Source organism: Artemia franciscana, chromosome 16 (genome assembly GCF_032884065.1).
Source record: "Artemia franciscana chromosome 16, ASM3288406v1, whole genome shotgun sequence".
NCBI lineage: Eukaryota > Metazoa > Arthropoda > Branchiopoda > Anostraca > Artemiidae > Artemia > Artemia franciscana.
This window is the reverse complement of record NC_088878.1, coordinates 1,967,148-1,992,826: the sequence shown is the minus strand read 5'-3', so window position 1 is coordinate 1,992,826 and position 25,679 is coordinate 1,967,148. Positions and strand designations below refer to the sequence as shown.

The following is a 25,679-nucleotide window of genomic DNA, read 5'->3' as shown; positions in this document are numbered from 1 at the left end:
TTGATATTGATGTCATTATGAAGTTGGTTGTCTTGGTAAAAAAATATTCTTTTATTTTGGTTTTAAAGGTGAATTTTTAAAAATCCTCGTTAAACGATTTAAAGTGTACTCATTCCAATCACAGGGCCTCGGATGAGTCCTGCATCGTTATTTTTCGTCACTACCTCCCCGTGCTGGGAGTGGGTAAGTAAACGTTTAGATCATACAACTCTTCTCACTTCAAAAGAAACTTTTTTTTAGATATTAGACTTGGCCCACTGTCACAGCAATCAGAACAATAAACTCAAAAGCAGCCCAAAGAACTACACGGTGATTGGCTCCTTCATTGATTGCATGATGGACTCGCTGTCTTATCTCTAGATAATCTTGCTCTTTTTTGACGCTTGTCAAAGATGAAGCCAATTCTTTTATCATTGTCTCTAGTTTGTTTTCATCCTCTCCATCTTCCTCTTTTGCATATGCTGGCCTTTCACCCACATCTATTAGAAACATGACGATCTTTGGTGTCAATGTTGACATTTTGTTAGAAAAACAGTATCTGTAAATGCCTTCCTTATCTGCAGCAAAAGTGACCTTCCCATTTGATTCCCTGTCACCTTCATAAGCCAGGTTGCCATCTGGACTGTATATTTTGACATCAACGTCTAAAAATCCACCTTCAGTAACTTCAAAAGTCAACCCCATTTTAGCGCCAGCTTGCATTTTTTCAAAAAACTCTCTTCTCCATGGGCATCAATAGTTACAATATAAGAATAAGCTCTTGAAAACAGCAGAGTAACTGCTAAAATTTTAAGAATCATTCTTATTTAGGCTTATTTTTGAATTTATTTAAGACTATACCAAAGGATTATGAAATTTTAAAATATTAAAAAAAATCAAAACTAATTGAAGAGTTTTCAGGTATTTTTCTAGTTGTAACTAAAAATTAAAATTAAAGCTCAGAAACCATAAACATTTTTGCAGTTTAAATAGTATCTTTAGCGATCCTAAACTAAAAATTAAAATAAAAGAAAAATATCTTGAAAAAGAAAATCAATGTGTATATAACGTCACATACAGTTACAATCTACGATTATGATTATCATTCATCAAGCTTTTACATATGAAATTCAGCTTTTCGTAAAAACTTATTCTGCTTAAATTTTTCATTTTTTGATTACAAAAATGACTAGATGTAGTAATTGTCTTTAAGAAAAGTTATTACAAAGCCATTTTCCAGCGCCCAGCTCTCTGAGTGAAAAAGAAACTGAAAGAAAAAAAACATGCCCTCGATGCAGAACATCGTGGTTACATGCACTTTTATTGATTTTACAGCAAATAATTATTTTCTTGTTATTCAAGCCAAAGGACTGTCAGTCTCCTTTATTGGGCTACAGGACGAGGAGGTATATTGACGAAGCACTCGTCGACGAGAAAAACCAGCCCCTGCAGGTAGAACGGCCTTGAAAACGAAAAACTCCCCTCTTCTGCTCGCTTATTATTAAAATTGAAATATATTCAAGTTAGTAGGCCCTTTTATGAAAATCTCTTTACTTGATAAATCACCAAGTGCCGGGGGAATTCGCAATCAAATATCGAAAACCATCAATTAGGCAACAAATGAAAATAGTCCGATAATGAATGGAGTTTCAATAAATGCCCATAGGGAAATCACACAACCTTAAAATTACTGTATTAATAGGTTATATCCAAAAATAAGATGTTTACGCAAATAATTCTCAAAAAAGACTTATCTTTGAAAAATGTGATCAAATCTTCACCAACAGTTATTAGAAATATAAAACTGGAGATCACTTTTTAACTCAACAAATAGCAAAAAGTTCCTAGGTCAACACTCAGATCACACAACTTTTCTCACTTACTTAAATGAATTAATTTAAGAAAATCTTAGATTTTTTTTAACATGACTATCCACTGTCATGTGGATCAGAACGATCCACATGACAGTGAATCGTTTTGATCCCACTGTAATAGGAATCAGAACGATCGACTCAAAAGCAGCCCAGAGAACTACGGAGTTATTCGTTCCTTCATTGATTGCAATATGGAGTCTCTCTTGTATCTCTATATAATCTTGCTCTTTTTTGACGTTTGTTAAAAATGAAGCCAGTTCCTTTAGCATTGTCTCTAGTTTCTTCTCACCTTCTCAATCTTCCCCTTTTTCATATGCTGCATTTTCACCCCCCCCCCCCATCAACTGAAAACATGATATTCTTTGTTGTAATTGTTGACATTTTGTTCGAAAAACAATATCTGTAAATGTCTTTCTTATCTGCAGCAAAAGCAAACTTCCCATTGAATTCCCTGTCACCTTCATAAGCCAGGTTGCCATCTGGACTGTATATTTTGAAATCAATATCTAAAAATTCGCCTTCATAAAACTCAAAAGTCAACCCAAATTAGTGCCAACTAATCTTAAAATGTTCAAGTTTTTTCTGATTCAAATTAAAATTACTGCTCAGGCATCATAAAAATTTTTGCACTTTATATAATAACTTTAGGTATCCTAAATTGAGAAATAAAATAAAAAAAAACTGATATTTTCTACAGAAATAAAACACACCGTTATAGAAATAACAATTTTAGGATTCGAGCCAAAAAAAAGTTTGGTTTTAAAAGGCAATTATATATGAATAACATTTGCTACTACAAAGTAATTGAAAAATAAGGTTTTCCTTAAAGAAACAACCTCGTTTTTTTAAATTATTTTTGTTATTTATGAAAACTTTTTAAATAAATCAGTTTCCTGAATCACATTTCGTTCTTAATTAGTTTTCAAAAGTTTGTTCTTCATTATAACTTTAACATAAAATTCATTAATCAAATATTTTAATATATTCTATATAGTCTAGCGGTGAAGATGGCTGACGTTTATCCAGTTGGCCTGACTTCAATTTCTATTATGGGATATTCTTACTTATAATGGCTATTCCATTATCTTATATATATAAAAATATGTTGTCTGTGGATGTGTCTGTCTGTTGGGTGACGTCATGTTTGTGTGTTGACTGACGTCATGAAGCTAGTTGTCGTCATTTTTGTTATGACGGTGACGTCATTAAAGATATTTAAGACATGTGTTAACGTAGAAATCTATTAATGTTTAACTTTTAAATGACTGATGAACTTACACTGGCAACAGCCGAGGAAGATGCTCAAAGAGTCTATGCCAAAAAACTTGCTGCTTATAGAGAAAGTAAGAAAAGTAAGCGTGCCGAGGAATCAAAAGAACAGCGAAGAAACAGGCTTGAGGCTGATAGAGAAAGTAAGAAAAGAAAGCGTGCCGAGGAATCAAAAGAACAGCAAGGAAACCGGCTTGAGGCTGATAGAGAAAGAAAGAACAGAAAGCGTGCCGAGGAACTACCAGAGCAGCACGAAACCAGACTTGCTGCTAAAAGAGAAAGTGAAAAAAGAAGGCATGCCGAGGAACTACCAGAGCAACATGAAACCAGATTTGCTGTTAAAAGAGAAAGTGAAAAAAGAAGGCGTGCCGAGGAATCACAAGAACAGCAAGAAATCAGGCTTGCTGCTGATAGAGAAAGTAAGAAAAGAAAGCGTGCCGAGGAATCAGAGCAACCTGAAAGTTATCGCCTGACATTCAGGTACAGCCCAGTCGATGATTATAGCTTGAGTAGATGTGTTCAATCGGGACTATGTTTAAAATTTGTCCCTATTGCAAGGCCTTGAAATTCAATGGTGAAACAATGGGAATGTGTTGCGCCTCAGAAAAAGTTAAACTTCCTCTATTGGCTGCACCACCAGAGCCATTGAAGACTTTCCTTACTGGAACTACGTCAGAATCTAAGCGTTTTTTGTCAAAAATCAGAAAATATAACTCATGTTTCCAAATGACGTCGTTTGGAGCCCAAATCGAAAATCCAGATCAATTTATGTCTACTTTTAAAGTAAAAGGGCAAATTTATCATAGAGCCTCCCTTCTACCATTCTGATTTGAGAATCATAAATTTTTACAATTGTACTTCATCAGCGATAGAAATTCTGAATTGAATGCACGTTGCGAAATTTCTCCCAAACTTGAAAGGACAATCGTTTCCCAATTGCTACATCTTTTCCACAAAAATAATAATTTAGTGAGTCTGTTCAAAACAGCCATCGATTTGATGCCTACTGATACGCATAAAATTGTTATTTCCGCTGAAAAAACGCCTCCTGGCCAACATGTGCGTAGATACAATGCTCCAACTATCGACGAAGTGGCAATCGTTGTGGTCGGTGATCAGTTTTTATCTCGAGATATTATTCTTCATAAGCGAAACGCTCAGTTGTTAAGAATTGCTGAAACTCATCGATGCTACGATGCCCTGCAATATCCTATCATTTTTTGGGATGGAGCCGACGGCTATCACTTTAATATTAAATTGATGAATCCAGCCACTAACAAAGAAATGAATAAGAAATGCAGTGCAATGCATTATTATTCCTATAGACTAATGATTCGGCAGGATGAAGAAAATTATATTTAAAAATGCCGTGAATTGTTTCACCAATACGTCGTTGATATGTATGCTAAAATTGGATCAGAACATTTGCTATATATCCGCCTGAATCAGACCTAGCTCCGCTCTGAATAATAAATTCATTTTCGCGAGATGCACTTGTAAATGACGGTAATACCACAAACGTGGGAAGATTAACAATTTTACCTTCGTCATATGCTGGCAGTCCCCGTCATATGCATGAATATGCTCAGGATGCTATTGGGTATTTTCGTCTCTATGATCGTCCAGATTTATTTATTACATTTACATGTAATCAATCTTGGGACGAGATACAGCAGCTTTTACTTCAAGGACAATAGGCAGTTCATAGACATGACATTACGGCCTGTGTCTTCCGGCAAAAGTTGAAATCACTGATAAACTACATCGTAAAACTTGTTTGGGTCAGTGCGATGCTGGATGTACTCAGTGGAATGGCAAAAACGAGGTTTGCCACACGCACATATACTAATCTGGTTACATAAAAAAATTACTTCGAACGAAATTGATGATGTGATTTCCGCTGAAATACCTGATGAAAATGTCGGTGACATGGCAGTTTTTGGCTTACAGCCTGAAATCAAAGATATCGACGAAACCGTACAATATCAGGCTGGAAGATACATAAGCAGTAATGAAGCTGTTTGGCGAATTCTTTCATTTCCGATACATGAACGTAGTCCATCTGTTGTTCACTTAGCGGTACATTTACAGAATGGTCAACGTGTTTATGTCTTGGAAACCAACGTGCAACAAAGAGTCCTGAATCCACCAGATACAAAGTTAACCGCTTTCTTTTCGCTTTGCAGAAATGATTCTTTTGCAAAAAAACTGCTGTATACTGAAGTGCCTTCGTATTACACGTGGAATACTAAAAATAAAGTATTTGAACGTCGAAAACAGGGTAAGTCAGTCGACGGCCAACCTACCATCTTCAAAGATACCACGATAGGAAGACTCTACACCGTTCACCCAAATCAACATGAATGCTTCTTTCTACGCCTGCTTTTGGTGAATATATCCGGTCCGATATCCTTTGAGTATTTGAGAACTTGTAAATGGTACTATACATGACATTTACCGTAGTGCATGCCAAGCTCTGAATTTATTGGAGAATGACCAACACTGGGATAACTGCATCAAAGACGCGTGCGAAACGTCAAATCCAAGTCAAATTTGTGCATTGTTTGGCATCATTTTAACAACTTGCTCTCCATTAGCTCCTACAGAGTTATAGAAAAATATAAGTCAAAAATGTCCGAAGATATATTCCATCGAAAACAGTTAGAGACGTCAGATTTGACTTTTGATTTTACATCAGAAATTTATTTCCACAGTTTAGCTATTATAGAAGATTTGTGCGTACTTATGACAAACAAACCTCTTCAGGATTTGGGAATGCCTTCACCTAACCGTATCGCTGCTGTTTCGACAAGTGTAGAATTGGATCGTGAACAAAGATACAGTACGAGTGATCTATTGTCGTATGTACAAAATAACATTTCCAAGTTAACGTCGGAACAAAAAGATATTTATGATACGATAATGCATTGTGTCGATAACAACGTTGGAGAAATTTTCTTTTTAGATGCGCCAGGAGGTACTGGTAAAACATTTGTGATAAAACTGATTCTGGCATCAATTCGATCAAAAAATGAAATAGAGTTGGCGATTGCGTCGTCCGGAATAGCCGCAACATTGCTGCCTGGTGGAATAACTGCTCATTCCACTTTGAAATTGCCTCTGAATTTGCATTCTACAGAAACTCCCACGTGCAATATTTCCAAATCATCTGGGATGGGTAAAGTATTGCAGCAATGCAAACTTTTTATTTGGGATGAGTGCACAATGGCACACAAAAAATCGCTCGAGGCTCTGGAACAATGCTTGAAAGATTTGCGAGGGAAGTTGAAACCCTTTGGCAGCACATTAATATTGCTTGCGGGAGATTTCAGGCAAACATTACCTATAATACCGAGATCAACCCCTGCAGACGAAATGAATGCTTGCCTGAAAAATTCTAATTTATGGGCAAACGTAAAAACATTAAAATTAGCTACAAATATGCGTGTCCGATTGCAAAACGATGACTCTGGTCAAACATTTTCAGATCAATTGCTGGCAATTGGAAACGGAAAGCTCCCAGTAGACTTAATTTCAGGACGTATACAACTACCTGCTTATTTCTGTAATTTAGTGACGTCCAAAAATGAATTGATTGAAAAAGTATTTCCGAATATTCTAAACAATTATAAAAATAATAAATGGCTAAGTGAAAGAGCGATTCTTGCACCCAAAAATATAGACGTCCACGAAATCAACAATATTGTTTTGACCAAGATTCGAGACCAGGCAGTCCTTTACAAGTCAGTCGACACAGTTTTGGAACCAAATGAAGCGGTTAATTATCCATCTGAATTTTTAAATTCTGTGGATCTTTCAGGGTTTCCACCACACGTGCTACAACTAAAAATAGGCGTACCAATAATACTTTTAAGAAATATCAACCCACCAAGTTTTGCAATGGCACGCGACTTGCCGTAAAAAAAACAATGGAAAACCTAATAGAGGCAACAATCTTGACAGGGCCTTTTGAGGGTGAGGCTGTTCTTATTCCTCGCATTCCCATGATTCCAACGGATCTGCCTTTTCAATTTAAAAGATTACAATCCCCGATTCGATTAGCATTTGCAATCACCATTAACAAAGCTCAAGGTCAATCATTAGAAAAATGTGGTATAGATCTTAATACTGATTATTTTTCCTAAGGACAATTGTACGTTGCACGTTCGAGGGTCGGTAAACCTGACCATCTATTTATATGTAGCGACAATTTGACAGCGAAGAATGTTGTATATTCGTAAGTTTTACACAGTTAATTTGTATTGTATCTATCTATCTATCTATCTATATAAAAACGAGTTGTGTGTATGCATGTTTGTTTGTTTGTAAAAAGAGCGTTTGCATATGACGTCATTGCTAGAACATAAGGCTTAGTATATGCAGAGACAATGGGAAAGCCAAGAATGTTGTATATTTGCAAGTTTTACGTAGTTTGAAACACAAATATAAATCTATGTATATTCACAGGTGGGACACAGGGACACAACTACAATGGCGAGTAACTAATATGGTGCGTAACGACATATGCGTGCGGGGGGGCTTGGGGGGGGCGCGAAGCGCCCCACCAACTAGGTGTTGGGGTGGCGCGAAGCGCCACCCCAACAGCTAGTAAGCTATAATTACTTATTATCGTCTAGCGGTGAGGATGACTGACTTTTATCGAATTGGACCGAGTTCGGTTTTTGGTATGGGAAATTTTTACTTCTAAATTTTTCTTAAGGAATGTGATTAAAATAAAGTTGTATTATACTGTCATTTTTAGAGATAAGTATGTGGTGCATGATCATCTAAATAATGACTCCTTTTAATATCATTTTGTTCTTTAGAGTAATCAGTTCGGTTAGAGTTCTTTTTTAAATGTAAGATTGACCAAAAAAGCATTCATAATTATTATTTCTCATGTTCATTAAAGCTTTTTTATTGTTTACATATTCAGGTAGTTTTTTATTAGTATTTCCTTCATAAATTTGTAATCTTGTCATTCGATAGTCAATTCCATGAACTTTTTTAAATTTTAAGCTTGATCTGGGTGTATTATCAAGGAGTAATGTGTGTATATTCCAGTGATTACTATTTAGACAGCTTTGTTCGATATTGCTCGTATTATTGTAATTCTAGGAATAGGTGTGATTATTTATAGGTTCAACTTCTTCATTATCCTTCTGAGAATAAAATGTTACGCATATTGTCAATTGAAATCTACAAAAATTTCTATAATTTATTCGACTTTTCTAATCTTTAAATATTTAGCTCCATTTGCGTTCCTTGAGATATTAACTGACAGGAAATTTTCTAGAATCAGTTTCATATTTAAATATATACGCTGGAACATGTTAAGCTTCTCGCATATTTTAATTTATTTATAAATAAATTTGAAATAAAAATATTCCGTTCTTTTTTCAAACTCTCTCTACAAGTTTTCATCTCGAATGGATTGTTTTTTTTTTACCAGCATCCTTTTCATTGATTTCTATTTGATTATCAAAATAATTTTACAATTACTTTTACAAAATACTTCGCTTCATCATAATTTCCAGCACTGAAATGCGTTTTGATTTTAGACATTTTTTTTAGATTGAATAGCATCTTTATTTTGTACGCTATTAAATTGAAGCTTTAAATCGGAAATAATTTTAATCCTATTTTATTTCATTTTCTAAATTTACTTTTAATTCAAGTTTAATATTTTATTGATACTGATTTTTGTCTTTTGCTTTTTACATTTCATGACCATTGAATATGGTGAATGTAAATTGATATTTTATTGTTAAGAAGATTATTGATTGTATTGATTATTTCAAATTTTGGCCAATAATCTTTAAATTTTGATCTTTGGTAAATGACCGCAATTCTTTAATTGTGTAACGCGATAGTTTATTTTTTATCTTGACAAATTTGGATTTATGTTGTAAACGACTTTTAATTACATCTGCAATTTCAGCCATTTATTAACAGCTGATTAGATTAAGGAAAATTCTAAATATTAAAAAAATAGTCAAGCTTGAGCAATTTTATTGCCTTTTACATACGGTTGACTGAATCAAAACTAAAATCAAAGAAGTGTTACAAAGTCAAAATAGGTGTTCTTTACACCATCTAGCGTATCATACATTTAAAACAAGACATTTTTACGTTCATAGTGTCAATGATAAGTGGAAAGCAGATTTGGTTTATATTCAGCAGTATAAAAGCGAAAATGATATTTTTACAGATTATATTTTTTAGTTAAAGCAGAATGATCCCTTTTAGCCAAAAAATGGAATCACATCTTGTGAATTGTGTATATTTTTGCTAAAGTAATAGCATATATCGGTAGCTTTCCTCTGAGAAATCAAACATTTTTATAATCAAACCTTCCTCAGCCTAAAATTTTCATCAGCCATGTATAGCAACATTTATTATACAATCCACTATCATATTCGGTTGTTCGACGGAGCCCTGGGTGCTATGTTGTCATAGAGTTTCACAAGGAATACGAGTTAATAACAAGTTAATACGAGTTAATACGAGTAACAGAATGAGACATGAATAGGCTAATTTTTCTGTTTTAAAATCTAAAAAGAGTGAGTTGAAAATATTGAAAACCAAATATTGAGAATTCGGTAACTATTCGGGGATGGCTTTTTTCTAATATAACTGCCCCTTATTTTTGTTATTTAATAAAATAATTGAATATTTTAGATTGCAAAAGCAAAAGTCAAATTTTCATTTTTAGTTAATTAAGGCTCAAAATGGGTTTCCAATATTTGTTTATGCAGTTAAATTTAGAATAGTTAAACAAAGAGCTTAGAGTTCAGATTCCTAGTTAGGAACCTGTTGGAGTTCTTATGGCCTTGAACACCTGCTTTAGCTTTTGGTCTCAAAGCTCTCAAATTAGCATTCCGAAGAAGTTTAATTTAAGCTTCGTCTTTTTATCTGAATGGCGCTTGAACCCGGTCTCTTATTCCGAGGCGATGAATTAAAGTGGCCTATTCTGGGTTTAGAAGTTGACTATATAGGACAATTGACCTTGAGGAATATTCAAATGCATTGGGTTTGTATTGATACGGATTTTTATTTCAAATCTCGGCTTTCAAGAAATGCAGCAAGAGAAACAAGATGATGTGTGTCTATCCAACCCTGTATTGCAAGATGATACTGCTCCATTATTTATACACGTTATTTTAGTTTTTCATCTTTTCGCTCTATTGGCCACAGTCTCGTTTATAGCATTTTTATTGAGTTTCATCTATTTTTATAGTGTGTTTTGCCATTATTGGTCAATTTGGCTTAAAAACTTTCATAAGTCATTTGTATACGCAACTCTTAACCACTTCTTTAAATTTATAACAAATTAAGCCTCATAACTTTAAATCGCGTGTCTTTTGAGCAAAAACAGGGGCGTTTTGAGGTGTCCAATGACTTAAATAATTTCGAAGACCTTTTAAGGTAAAACCTTCCATCAGACAGTTTTATGAAAATTAAGGAAACTGGCGTTAAATCTTTTCATCATGATTTTCATCTGTCAAAGGTTTGACCGGCCTACAAGTTTAATAAACTTTAGATTGAGAAACATGAGGATTCGAATGATATTTATCCTCGCTTTTGTCTGGGTTCTGCCATTAAAAATTTGTCATCTAAACCTCTTAGTAGTCAACAAGAGGCAATTTTCTTCAATGTTTCTAAATTTTGCTCTCACCACTGATTTCTTGTTTAAAAATAATATCAAAGATGGAGTCAGGAATTATGGCTTCCGTTGATCAAGTCGATGGTCCTCGACAACATTTATTTTGTTCAGACCTATTTCAACGAGTTACAGGGGTTATTTATATGTTATGTTCTCGGGGGTTCATTTTTATGAATGTTGCTGGGAGTTTTTCTTGAGTCTTGGGAGTCGCTATAATATAAGTGATCTTCAAATCAAAATTATTTCATGGGAACTTAATAGTTGAGATATTAGAATGGGAGGACTTTGGTGACATCCTCAATGATCTGCGAGACAAAATCATCTTAGTGATGTTCGGGTCTCCTAAATTGTGTAGATTCCCTTGAGAGCGCACCTAAGGCCATAGGAACTGTACCGGGTGCCTGGATTCATAAACAAAGATGACTAGTAAACAATAATTTTATTTCAGTACTCGCATACAACTTTAGAGAAGATAAATCCAACATAAGATTGTATTTGACTATATTGCATCGACGCCAGTATAGAACTAACTTCCCATCTTGCCACCAAACCTTATTATATGAAGATAGGATTTTTTAAATCCTGTCTTATTTGTGCAGTTCGTACTCCTCTAAAAGAGGTATTGTAGTTTTGCAATCCAACTGGTATTTCTTAACAATAGTATGTGATTTGACCTCCACCAAAAGAGCTATTCACCTTTCACAATAACTAGTATTTCTCGCTCCTACTGACTTGTCCCTTTTTAGAATTAACAATTATTTTCTCATTCAGTTTGTTAGGGTCAAATAAACTAGTTGATTTCTTTTTGTAGAAATTCGATTCTTATGGGCTAGTTCAAAAGGGGACACTTTTGTTTGCTGTAACAAGAACAAAAAATAAATCGAAACCGTACCTAAAAGCACTTTCTCACGGAATAAGGAATTTAACTTTAAAGCCTTTTTGAAATAATCCTATTTTGAAATTTTCTAAGGGGAAATGAACGAGGCATTCGGTCATGCATTTTGTAGGGGGGATATTGTAGGTCTGTATGTCACATATCAACTTTCAAACAAATACAAAGTAAAAACAATAGGGAAAATCTTTTCAAGACAGTGGAAATCAGTTATGTGAATATTTCGGCCGTATGTCCAAGGGCCGTCTTCAGTACAATACGAAAACAAGAGATAAAATATGTATATATAAACAAACTTACATTAAGTTGTGAGAATTAAAACTAAATAGTACTATTTAAAACTTATTTTAAACAGCCCTAGCATCCTTACTTCAACGAAGTTCAACCAGGACTGACAAAAAGAAAGAAGTGAGAATATAAGCTCATTCAAACTAAAGAAAAGAAAGTGATTAAATGCAATTTCTCAGAGCCAACCTTGACTTTTTAGCAGCCTGTCTCAAAGGCCTTTTCGTAGCTGGTTCCTTACTATTATAAATCGATTTAGTAAAATATTTTGTTAGATCATTTTAAATTGAATTTGAGTATAAAGAATTCTCCCTTGACCATGGTTGTGCCGAGGAAAAATGTGATTCCTCGGCACGCTTTCTTTTGGCATTATCTCTTTGAGCCGCAAGCCTGTTTTCACGTTGTTCTTCTGTTTCCTCGACATGATTTTCTTAGCAATTTCTCTTTGAGACGCAAACCTGTTTTTTCGTTGTTCTTGTGATTCGTCGGCACGCTTTCTCTTGGTATTATCTCTTTGAACCGCGAGCCTGTTTTCACGTTGTTCCTTTGATTCCTCGACACGATTTTTTTTTGGTAATTTCTCTTTGATACCTAAGCCTGTTTTCACGTTGTTCTTGTGTTTTTTGGCACGCTTTCTTTTCTTGCTTTCTCTTTTAGCCGCAAGCCTTTTGGCATTAACTCTTTGAGCCGCTTCCTCGGCTGTTACTTCTACCATTGTAAGATTTATACTAAAATCTCTCTTTGAATTTACTCTTTGAGCAGCTTCCTCGGCTGTTACTTCTGCCATTGTAGGATTTATACTGAAATTTCTTTTTGCATTGCCCCCTTCTATACTTATAATGACGTCATATACAAAGAATTATATACTTATAATGACGTCATATGATACCTATAATGGCGTCATATAAAAACACCAGAAACCCCCCCCCCCCCCAAAAAAAAAAAACACAGAAATACAAAAAGAAACTCAAAACAAAATAAGAAAAAAATTCATAAGAATTTCATTAAATTACACTATATTAAAATTGCAATATTTAAATTACAATAAAATCAGATTTCATGAAAATTAAAATAAAATATATTGCAATATAAGGAAGCTTTCATTTCAGTAATTTGAAAAAGCGAAAATTGAGGCTCTTATTAAATCAAACAGTTCATGGTAAGGAACTGTAGTAAGGAGCGACCTGGCTCAATAATCAACAAAACTCTAAAAAACGAAATTTCTTTGCTAAAAGATATATCAAAGGAATTGGATTTTTATACTGATTTTAAATATTTAAATTTCATCAAATTTAGTCTTCAAGAAGTTATGAGCCTGTCATCAAGAGTTATGAGCCTGAGAATATTTCCCTTATTTTGTAAAATAGGTTGAAACACCCCCTAAAAGTCAAAGGATCTTAACGAAAAACACACCATCGCATTCAGCTTATCAGAGAACCCTACAAAAAATTTAAAGTTCCAATCTACAAAAATGTGGGATTTCAGATTCTTCACCAGAAGACAAATCACGGGTGCTTGTTTGTTTGTTTGTTTGTTTTTTCCAGGGGTCATCGTATTGACCAAGTGGTCCTAGAGTGTTGCAAGAGGGCTCATTATAACGGAAATGAAAATTTCTAGTGCCTTCTTTAAGTGACCAAAAAATTGGAGGGCACCTAGGCTGCCCACGCTCATTTTTTCCCAAAGTCAACGGATCAAAATTTTGAGATAGTCATTTTGTTTCGCATAGTCGAAAACCATAATAACTATGTCTTTGGGGATAACTTACCCCCCACAGTCCCTGGGGGAGAGGATGAAAGTTACAAACTTTGACCAATTTCTACATACAGTAATGGTTATTGGGAAGTGTACCGACGTTTTCAGGGGGATTTTTTGGTTTGGGTGTGGGGTTCATGGGAGCGGGCTAAATGGGAGGGTCTTTCCTTGGAGGAAAATTTCATGGGGGAAGAGAAATACAATGAAAAAGGTGCAGGATTTTCTAGCATTACTAAAAGAAACAATGAAAATATAAACATGAAAAAGTTTTTTCAATTGAAAGTAAGGAGAAGCATTAAAACTCATACGAACAGAGATTATTACGTATATGAGGGGTTCTAAAAATACTTTAGCATAAAGAGCGAGGTATTTAGGAGGAGATAAATACTTTGCTCTTTACGCTAAATTATTTTTAGTAATTTCAACTATTTATTCTACGGCCTTTCTGATTCAGGGGTCATTCTCAAAGAATTGGGACAAAACAAGATTTAGTTTGAAGAGCAAGGTACTAACGATGGGACAAACCCCCTCACATATATAATCAAAAATAAGTGAATATAGAAATTTGTTACGTAAGTTAATTCTTAAGTTACGTATATTTTTTACTAATAGAAACGTTCGTTAAAAATTAAAAGTTCTAGTTGCCTTTTGAAGTAACCAAAAAATTGGAGGGCAACTAGGCCTCCTTCCCCACCCCTTATTTCGCAAAATCGTCTGATCAAATCTAAAAGAAAGCCATTTAGCCAAAAAAGTGTTAATATGCAAATTTCATTTTAATAATATATGTACGGAGAGCCAAAGTCAGACACGCATTAATTCTAAAAACTTTCAGAAATTGAATAAAAAACAAGTTTTTTGAAATGAAACTAAGGAGCTACATTAAAACTTAAAACGAACAGAAATAACTCCGTATATGAAAGGGACTTTTCCTCCTCAACACGTCGCTCCTTGCGCTAAAGTTTGATTGTTTCTCGCAACTCTACTTTTGAAAACAACAAAAAACTTTAGCGTAAAGAGCGGGGTGTCGATGAGGAAAAGCCACAACAAAAGAGATATACGGAGATACCCTTTCATATACGGAGTAATTTCTGTTCGTTTTAAGTCTTAGTGTCGCTCCTTACTTCCATTTCAAAAAACTTGATTTTTTTTATTTAATTATGAGAAAGGGCCAGATTAGGAACTTCCAATTTACGTCAACAAAATCGTGTCGAGGAATCACCATAGCAACACGAAACCAGGCTTGCAGCTCAAAGTGAAAATACCAAAAGAAGGCGTGTTAATGTTTCACAGGAGCAACGAGTGTATAGCCACCTGACATTCAGCTGCTGTCCATCCGATGATTATAGATTGAATCGAAATTTTCAAATTGGACCTATGTCTGAAATTTGTCCCTATTGCAAAGCCTTGAAATTTAAGGGCAAAACAAGGGGGAATGTGTTGCGCCTCAAGACAAGTTAAACTTCCTCAACTGGCTGCACCACCAGAGCCATTGAAGACTTTACTTACTGAATATACGTCTGAATAGAAGCGTTTTTTTTTCAAACGTCAGGAAATATAAACATGTTTCCAAATGACGTTGTTTGGTGCCCAAATCAAATATCAAGGTCATTTACTGCCTGCTTTCAAAGGAAATGGGTGATTAATCATAGAGCTTGTTCACTTCTACCATTCTCAGGTGAGCATTACAAATTTTTGCAACTGTACTTCATCAGTGCTGAATTGAATGCACGTTGCAGAATTTCTCCCGATGTTGAAAGAACTGTCGTTTCTCAGTTGCAACATGTTAACGTTATTTCAATACCGTTTTGATATATTTTATTAGAAGAAAATATTCAAGATAGATTTCATTTATTTTTTCAGTTCCAAATCGTGCAGATTATTATGAAAACTGCCAAAAAATTATGTTGTCTGAATAAAAATAATGAATCATTTTCTTTCTTTTGATTCAATAAACTCGTCACATAATTTTATAGTTATCTTTATATTAAATACTTATTATCTAATAAATTAATAGCATATGAAATTAATATTATTATTTAACCTGATTTCTATGAATGTGGTATTTGCTACTTTTTATGATGACAATGCAAACTATTGTAACAAATATTTAAATGGTGAAAATATTTTAACCAGGCCAATAAAATATATTGTAGAAGAACAAGAAAAAAAACTGTATTGTTTTTGTTCAAGTTCAAGTTCATTTATCTATTAATCGCACATACATGTATATATATATATTTATATATATATATATATATATATATATATATATATATATATATATATATATATATATATATATATATATATATATATATATATATATATATATATATATATATATATATATACTAGCTGTTGGGGTGGCGCTTCGCGCCACCCCAACACCTAGTTGGTGGGGGTGCTTCGCGCCCCCCCCCAAGCCCCCCCGCGCGCGTAAGTCGTTACGCGCCATATTAGTTACGCGCCATTGTATTTGTGTCCCTATGTCCCACCTGTGAATATAGATATATATATATATATATATATATATATATATATATATATATATATATGTTTTTAACTACGTAAAACTTGCGAATACACAACATTCTTTGCTGTCCCATTGTCTGTGCATATAAATAGATTGTCAGGTTTACCGACTCTTGAACATGCAACATATAATGGTCAATGGGAAAACAATCCGTATTCAGATCTATACCTCATGATTCTAATGATTGCCCTTGAGCTTTGTTGATGGTGATTGCTAATCGACCATTCCCTGAGTCGCCATCGTCATTTATATATCCCCCTGTGCACCCCGGCGTCCCCTTTGTAGTTATGTCCCTGTGTCCCGGTCGTCATTTATATTCCCTGTGTCCCGGTGTCCCAGTCTCTGATTTCTCTTTGAGTGTCCCGGGCGTCATTTATATTCCTTGTGTCCCGGTGTCCCGGTCGTCATTTATATCCCTCTCTCACCCTCTCTCACCGAGTGACTACTCCAGCATGTTCATTTTGGTGTTTTAAATGGTATATTATTAACCAAATTAATGTGTTTTACAATATACTAAGCATCGTCATAACAAAAATGACGACAACTAATTTCATGACGTCAGTCAAAACAGAAATTAAGTTCTGAAATTAAGTCATGAAATTAGTTGCCGTCATTTTTGCTTTGACGGTGACGTCATTCAAGTTATATAAGACATATGTTCACGTAGAAATCTATTAATGTTTAAGTTTACAATGACTGATGAAGATGCTCAAAGAGTCTATGCCAAAAAACTTGCTGCTGATAGAGAAAGTCAGAAAAGAAAGCGTGCCGAGGAACTATCTGCAGCAAGTTTTTTGGCGTAGACTCTTTGAGCATCTTCATCAGTCATTGTAAACTTAAACATTAATAGATTTCTACGTGAACATATGTCTTATATAACTTGAATGACGTCACCGTCAAAGCAAAAATGACAACAACTAATTTCATGACGTCAGCCGACACAGAAACATGACGTCACCTGACAACTAATTTCATGACGTCAGCCGACACAGAAACATGACGTCACCTGATCCACAGATCCACAGACAGACAACTTATTTTTATATATATAGATAGATATATGACATAGGCCCATGGGGAGACAAGCTCGAAAAACTAGGCCTAGACAAAGAATAAAATAATAACACACTACAATACAAAGATAAACATGACGGCAAAAATACAATAACACAACAATAGTATGAAAGTACTAGCTAGCTCAGGATCATTCAATACTGTTGAAGAAATTAAGAATGTAATATTATTAAATATAAATTAATACTGGAAGATAGCTGAGAGGCCCGTAATCACCCAGAGCAACGAACCATACAAAAACTTTGCCTTACTAAAAAGATACTTAATTAATTGAAAATAATCCTGAACTAAATGAAATTTAAGTTTCATTTTTATTAAATAGATAGAGGAAAATTTATCAATAAGAGCCTTGTGAGCATCCCAGCACCGAGCTATTGACACAAATGGAGCCAATTTAGATCTCTCAGTATTATGCTTGTCAATGTAGATTTCCTTTTTTTGTCGAGTGTTATAATTATGTAAATCTTGTGATTGGGAGAACAAACTTTGATGAAGGTAATATGGCGGTAATTTCTTAATGTTATACTTGATTTTGAAAAGAATTGCTCCAAAAGTAAATTGTTGAGAGACTGGAAGTATATCTAGATAAGTATATAAAGATGCAGTAGAAGACTTATTTGGAAGTTCAATAGGTGATGGAATAAAAAGTTTAAGGATTCTTAGGGCTTTATTTTGTAAAATCTGTATTGGTTTAATATGGCTTTTAAATGTAGATAAATATACTAGAGAACAATAATTAATATTAGTCTGAATCAGAGCAAAATAAATACTTCGTAAAGCAAAGTAGGGCAAACAAAGCTTTAACCTTCGCATTAAACCAACATACCTTGAAATCTTTAATCGTAGATTTTGAATGTTTGTTTTAAAAGATAAGCTTTCGTCAATCACAAGTCCAAGGTACTTTGTCATTTTCACCCGAGATATTGATAATAGATACTTTGAAGAAGTAACTCGGGTAATATGAGGGCAGAAATTTGACTTTCTGTCGTAAGTTATGAAATTTGTTTTTGATACATTCAAAGCAACAAAATTTGAAGAACACCAATCAAGAACATTAGAAATTGCAGTATTCAGTTTTGTCTCCAAGTCCTCGTCATTCTTTTCAGAAATTGAAACTGCCGTATCATCAGCAAAATTTGCGTTGAGACACGGGGATGTAAAAGCGCGATGAAAGTCATTTATATAAATTAAAAAAAGGAGAGGAACTAGGACAGAGCCCTGAGGTACCCCAACCTTCGAAGACTGATATACAGGTGAAGAGAGGAAATTGCCTCCATCTAATCGTTGCTTTCTCTTATCAAGATAAGATTTAACTAGATCCAACGCCGGTCCACGCACACCACACTTATCCAATTTACTAAAAAGAATACAATGGGATATTGTATCAAATGCTTTTTTAAAATCTAAATATATTGTTGCTGGAATTTCACCTCTCTCTAAGCATTCATGAATACATTGGATGAAAGCAACGATAGCATGTTCAGTGTTGTGTCCAGACCGGAAACCAAACTGGAAATTTGTGAAGAAATTAGACGATTTAAGAAAGTCATAAAACCTCTTATAAATTGCCTTCTCAAGTATTTTAGAAAATGCTGACAAAATAGAAATAGGGCAGTAATTTGATGGATTTTCAGGAGAGTCACCTTTGTGAAGCGGAACTATCCTCACTTCTTTAAAAGCAGATGGGAAAACTCCAGTTTTAAATGAAAGATTATTTATATGCTGTAATGGTAATATTATTGCAGACAGTATTTCTTTAACAATTTTAGAACTAGACCCGTCAATTCCCGCTGAATTACCTGGATTTAGCTCACACACTATTTTTGTTATTTCAGAATGAGAAGTAGGCCCGAGAAAAATTGAATTACTTTGAGGAGATGGAAGCTATGAAGAAAAGTGTTTATTACTACGTGAATCAAACTGGTTCATTACTGATGAAACAATTTTCTATCCTATTTTAGCAAAATGAGTATTCAAAATATCAGCCACTTTCTCCGATTTATTAGTAGTCGAACCATCTTCTAAACTAATAACTTCAGGAAAATTAGACTTACTTTCTTTTTTTATAAAATAATTAATTGAAGACCACGTTTTGCGAGGAGAATTTTGAGCTTCTTCGAAAGACTTTTTATAATACAATTGTTTCGACAAACAAATCATTGTGGTTAATTTATTTTTGAAAATTCTAAAATTTTGAATATTATAATCAGTTGGAATCTTTAACTGCTTTTTAAATAACTGATTTTTTTTCTTAACTGATATCAAAATTTCAGACGTTATCCATGGCCTTATAGGAAATTTTTCTCTGCAAATTGTAATCGTAACAAATGGGCAACTAGAATCAAGGCAGCAATTGAAATTTCTTAGAAAATTATCAGTTGCCATATCTGTATTCTCCGTGGATATTACCTCCTGCCAATCCAATAGTCCAAGGCTTTCATTCAGGTGCTTTAATGTTATTTTATTTATTAACCGTCCTTGACGTTCCTTACTTACCTGTGGTATTTTATAAGTAAAAGCTAAATCTGAAACCAGCAGGAAATGATCCAATATATCACTTAAAACACCAAAATTTGCTTGAATAGGTAAAGATGTAAAAATATTATCAATGAGAGAAGCAGAACTAGGTGAAATTCTTGTAGGTATCAGGCAAGTAGGAAGCAGACACGCAGAAAAGCAAGAAGACAATAACTCAACAGAAGATTCATTTGAAGCTTCTAGAAGGTCAATATTGAAATCTCCGGAAAGGATTACATCTTTATTTTGAAAACGGGGTTGATGCAAAAAATCATGGAGTTTAGAGAGGAAAGATTTGACTGGAGAAGAAGGCGGTCGGTATGCTACGCAAAAAACATCTTTTTTCCAAGACTAATTTCAGTCACCATTATTTTAAAAAGTATTTCCTCATGAGAACCTTCCAGATTTGCAATGCGTCGAAAAGATATACCTTCTTTAACTATTACTGCTAAACCACCTTGGCGCCTAGTCAATCGGTTTTTAAAAATAAATTGATATCCAGGAAAAACAACCTGAGGAGTCATTTCTGTAAGAAAAGTCTCACAGAATCCAACGATATGACAAGATAATTTATGAACTACATCAATAAGATCATCCTGTGAACCAAAAAACCCCTACAATTTAAAAATCCTGTTCTCACAACACCGGTACTGGGAAGATCAGAAACTTCGGAAGGTAATTTATATTTACAATTTGGAAAGTTAATTAGCCCACTGTCATTTATCTTATTTCCTGAAAATTTATCATGGCTCTGGAATATGGAAAAATCAAAAGGGTTAGACTCAAGGTATCTCAGTCTATCCCCAATGCAATTATCAGCCAATGTGCAAAATCAGAATTGTGATCCGAACTAGCAGAAACTTTCGCAAAATGCATACCGTCTGAGTCTTAAAGTAGCAAAAACAACTGAACCTGTGAGAACTCGAAAATAATGAAAGAAAAAGAAAAAGAAGACAACAAAAGACAAAAAAAGGACCATGATTATTACGGCTAGATCGTATTTAAATTTTAAACAAACCATGATGACGACAAGAAAAAAAGAAACATATATATATATATATATATATATATATATATATATATATATATATATATATATATATATATATATATATATATATATATATATATATATACATATACATACACACATATATATATATACCCATATATACACATACACATACATATCTCCCTACAAATTAAAATATAACCCATACTAACAGCAAAAATCATCACTTATCTCGACAAAACCCCATCAAAAAAAGAAAAGAAAAAAGAAGAACTTTCAACTGTTGTCACTTAAAAGGAATAATAGACATTTTAAATAATAATTATAATCTTCACTGGAGTTACATAATAACTATTAAGCTTCATGTTGGTCATCGTATTTTATCCACTTATCAGAGTTCAGGTGACATACTTCTAACCATAGATCTGCTCCCTTTTGTTTGATCCTGGAGGACTCCCATTTTCCAGCTTCGCGCAGACCTTTAGCCTTAGCAAGGAGGTTGTTCCTGATATCGTTAAGTTTGGGAGGAAGATCAGACACAACGCGACCTCCGGACCCTTTAAGCTTCCCCACATTACGCATAATTAATTGCACATCTTTGTCGTTGCTAAGGGAAAGAAAAACTGGTTTTAACGTCTCAGTTTTCGATGAGCCACGCCTAGTGGTAATGTTATTGCTTGTTTTAGACCCCAGTCTATACAAATTGTCAATTGTAATAGGGCTAGAAATTCCCAAAGTATCACTGATCCATGATTTCACGTTAGATTTCAGGGTTTGGTTAGCCTTTTCGTTTCGTAGACCATGAATGATGAGGTTCTTTTTCTGCTTTTTAAGTCAATTAGCAATAGTTCTTTCGAAAGTAATTCACAAGAAGCTTTATGAGCATTCAATTGACTTTCAACTTCACGAATCCTATTGCCACGTTCTTTCCATCCGATTTTATGACTTCAATATCAGCTTTGAAACTCACAAACTTTAGTGACAATTCGTTTTGGTTTGCTAAAATTATATCAAGTTTATCAAGTTTCATCAGCTTGGCATTCATGCTAACTTTAAAGTCCTCAAAATCCTTTTTGCTGACGCTCGCCATCATTAAATAAATCAATAATTACGATCTAGTTAAAATAACCTTAGATCATTCCTTGCTATCAATAATAGTCTTATGCAAAAAAAACAGGTTTTGCACGGTTGACTTTAGTGAGATGCTGAAACTTGGTGTACGCTACAAAATGTAAAAGATCCAGGACTTCCGGCTGCAGTAAATATCGAATCCCTTAATGGTCTCTATGAGTTCCGGAAACAATTAAAAGGAGTGAAATTATTAACAAAATATAATACTTATCATTTCTGGGTATCTGAACATAAGAATATTGAAGGAAAAACTGAAGTGGGAAGGTGTTCAATCGTTTCCTGCACCAAAAGTTGTGTTCTACAAACTAAAAAAGACTGTAAAAACCCTCCCCCCCCCGTCGCGTGGCATGTCAACTGCTCATAGGTTACAACCTTCCTGACAGTGAACAAAATTTATGCAATATGAAGGATTTAGAAAGTCTTAGCAGAAAAAACCAGAAAACTAATAGGAAGACAACAAAATTTACTACTAAACATACTACCCTACCGATTAGTACAACGACTACTACATCTACTACTGTATTTACTACCATACCCAATGCCACACCAACTAAACCGACTACATTGACGACTATGTCTTCTAGTACGCCTACTACCACGTCTATTACCACACCTACTACCGCATTTTCTGCTATTTCAAAGACTACACCTACTATTAAATCTACTAAACCCACTGCAACAACTGCTAGGACTTTAACTACCCCTTCTACTCCATTTACTACTACACCTAATGCTATATCTACTATTAAACAGACTACCAAACTTACCAAACATATTACCACATCAACTATTACACAGACTACTAAACCCACTACTGCATCTAATACTGTCACTACAACCACACCTACTACAAGAGCTACTACCTTGCTTACTACTACATTGAATACACTTACCACTACAACGACTATTGCCACACCTACCACCAAATCTAATCCCATATATGTTACAACACCTACTACCATTCTAGCTACTACAACGTCTACACTTACCACCGAACCTAAACCAGGTATAACACCAACTACGGTATTCAACATTGTATCTAGTACTAAACCGACTACCAAAACTACTAACCCACACATTACCACACCTACTACCATATTTACAATCACACCTAAAACTAAACTGACTACTACACTTAACAAACCGACTGCATCTTCTATTATACCTATTAAACTGACTACCAAACTTACCACACATATTACCACATCAACTATTACACCGACTACTAAACCCGCTACTGCATCTAATACTATAATTACGACCACACCTAATAGAGCTAATACACCAACAAGAGCTAATACACCAACAAGAGCTAATACACCAACTAAACCGACAACTACTTCTACAATTGCACCGACTAATACAACTGCTACTACCACTACTACCACAGCAACCACTGCACTCAGTACCACCAAACTTGCCACCACGTCTATTAAAACGGCTATGACTGTCCTTACTACCATATCGACTACACCTACTACCACAGCTACAGCAACTACCACACTTAATGTTGCATCCCACACTGCTTCTACAGCTTCTACCCCGATTAGACCGGCTACTAAGCCTTCCACTACAACAACAACCACCACCTCTAATACCATATATACTACCACACATCTTACCAGACATACTACCATGCTTACAACTACATTGAATCCACCTACCGCTACAACGACTATTGCCAAACCTACCACCATATCTATTCCTATATATGTTACAACACCCACTACCATGCATGCTACTACAACGTCTACATCTACTACCGAACCTAAGCCAGGTACAACACCAACTACGGTATTCAACATTGTATTTACTACTAAACCGACTGCCAAAACTAGTAACCCACACATTACCTCACCTACTACCATATTTACAACAACACCTACAACTATACTGACTACTACACTTAACACACCGACTGCACCTTCTAGCATACCTATTAAAGTGACTACCAAACTTACCAGACATATTACCACATCAACTATTACACCCACTATTAAACCCGCTACTGCATCTAATACTGTAACTACGACCACACCTACTACAAGAGCTACTACACCAACTACACCGGCAAATACTTCTATAATTGCACCGACTAATACAACTGCTACTACCACGACCACTACTACCACAGCAACCACTACACTCACTACCACCAAACCTGCCACCACGTCTATTAAAACGGCTATGACTGTCCTTACTACTACATCGACTACACCTACTACCATAGCTACACCAACTACCACACTTAATTTTGTATCCAACAATGCTTCTACAGCTTCTACCCCGACTAGAGCGGCTACTAAGCATTCCACTACAACAACAACCACCACCTCTGCTACCATATCTACTACCACACGTCTTACCATACATACTACCATGCTTACTACTACATTGAATACACCTACCACTACAACGACTATTGCCACACCTACCACCATACCTACTCCTATACATGTTACAACACCTACTACCATGCTTGCTACTACAAAGTCTACATCTACTACCGAACCTAAACCAGGTACTACACCAACTACGGCATTCAACAATGTATCTACTACTAAACCGACTGCCAAAACTACTAACCCACATATTATCAAACCTACTACCATATTTACAACCACACCTACAACTAAACTGACTACTACACTTAAGACACCGACTGCACCTTCTAGCATACCTACTACTTCATCTACTACTGTATCAAATACAATACCCACTGCCACAACTGCTAGACCGACAACACTGACTGCTGCACAGACTAGTATACCTACTGGTACATCTACTACTAAAACTACTACTACACCTTCCAAAGACAAGAAAGTTAATCCTACAGAAAACGAAACAATCTTTAACAAGTGTATTAGCTCAGCAGAACTAGACGCTTTTCAAAATTATCTTGATAAAGATATTTTAGGCACATATGATCCTGAATTTTTATCAAAAATAAGCATAACTCGACATGACATACAGAGTGCTTTGAAATTCCTTCAAGAATTGGGTGGGTGCTTTCAAATATTTGATAACAAACACCACTTGGACAGCTTCGAGTTTAAACTCGGAAAAGCATTTAAATCAATTAATGACTACAGGATATATCGATCAATGTTCAAAGAAACACGAAAATATTATGGTTGTCATATAATTTTCTTTTATATTTCATTTATTATAAGTGTTAATTCTTTTATTTTCTATTTCATGTTAGATTGGAGCTTCAAAAGCATAAATAATAATCTAATGTTGCCTAAATTTCCTATTTGAATGTGTTTGGCAGCAACACAATATTCCAAATTATCTACTGTTCAATTTTGGATTATACACAGCTGTTCAAAATTTCGAACACTTTAGTAAGAAGTTAGAATCACAGACACCTACAAACTTTCATCTCCTTCTTAGACAATGTTTAGAGATGTTTTCCTAGAGATTGATCTTAGACAGGTCGAAATATTAAAAAATGGGAGCACAAAACTTGTGATTAAATTCTATATTTTGTTGATTTTTTGGTATTATTTTCTCTCAATTCACATCCCGTTTTGAGTTTTGATTTAGTCTTTGAACTGTTGGACCTAAAGTCAATTTAACTCTGAGCCTAATTGGATTGCGAGACTAGTAAAATTGAGTACAGTAAGAGATTAAGAAATATTATTAATTTTGAGGATTAAAAGATTGTACTCTGGAATTAAATTAAGTGACAT

At 34.6% G+C, this 25,679-nt stretch overlaps 2 protein-coding genes across 2 annotated transcripts; one reads left to right on the top strand and one right to left on the bottom strand.

The window, feature by feature from the left end:
• Positions 1 to 243: 243 nt before the first annotated feature.
• On the bottom strand, positions 244 to 702 carry LOC136036839 (transmembrane emp24 domain-containing protein 2-like). The gene has a single exon (XM_065719172.1). It carries the CDS (start codon positions 700 to 702, stop codon positions 244 to 246), a length of 459 nt encoding a protein of 152 aa, XP_065575244.1.
• A 21,684-nt stretch (positions 703 to 22,386) lies between these two features.
• LOC136036840 (mucin-2-like) lies at positions 22,387 to 25,446 on the top strand. Its single transcript, XM_065719173.1, has one exon. It carries the CDS (start codon positions 22,387 to 22,389, stop codon positions 25,243 to 25,245), a length of 2,859 nt encoding a protein of 952 aa, XP_065575245.1. The 3' UTR covers positions 25,246 to 25,446.
• The last annotated feature ends 233 nt before the right edge of the window (positions 25,447 to 25,679 follow it).

Bases quoted from the DNA above. Each gene is read 5' to 3' on its own strand.
- LOC136036839 (XM_065719172.1), bottom strand. From the start codon at position 702: ATGCAAGCTGGCGCTAAAATGGGGTTGACTTTTGAAGTTACTGAAGGT.
- LOC136036840 (XM_065719173.1), top strand. From the start codon at position 22,387: ATGAAGGATTTAGAAAGTCTTAGCAGAAAAAACCAGAAAACTAATAGG.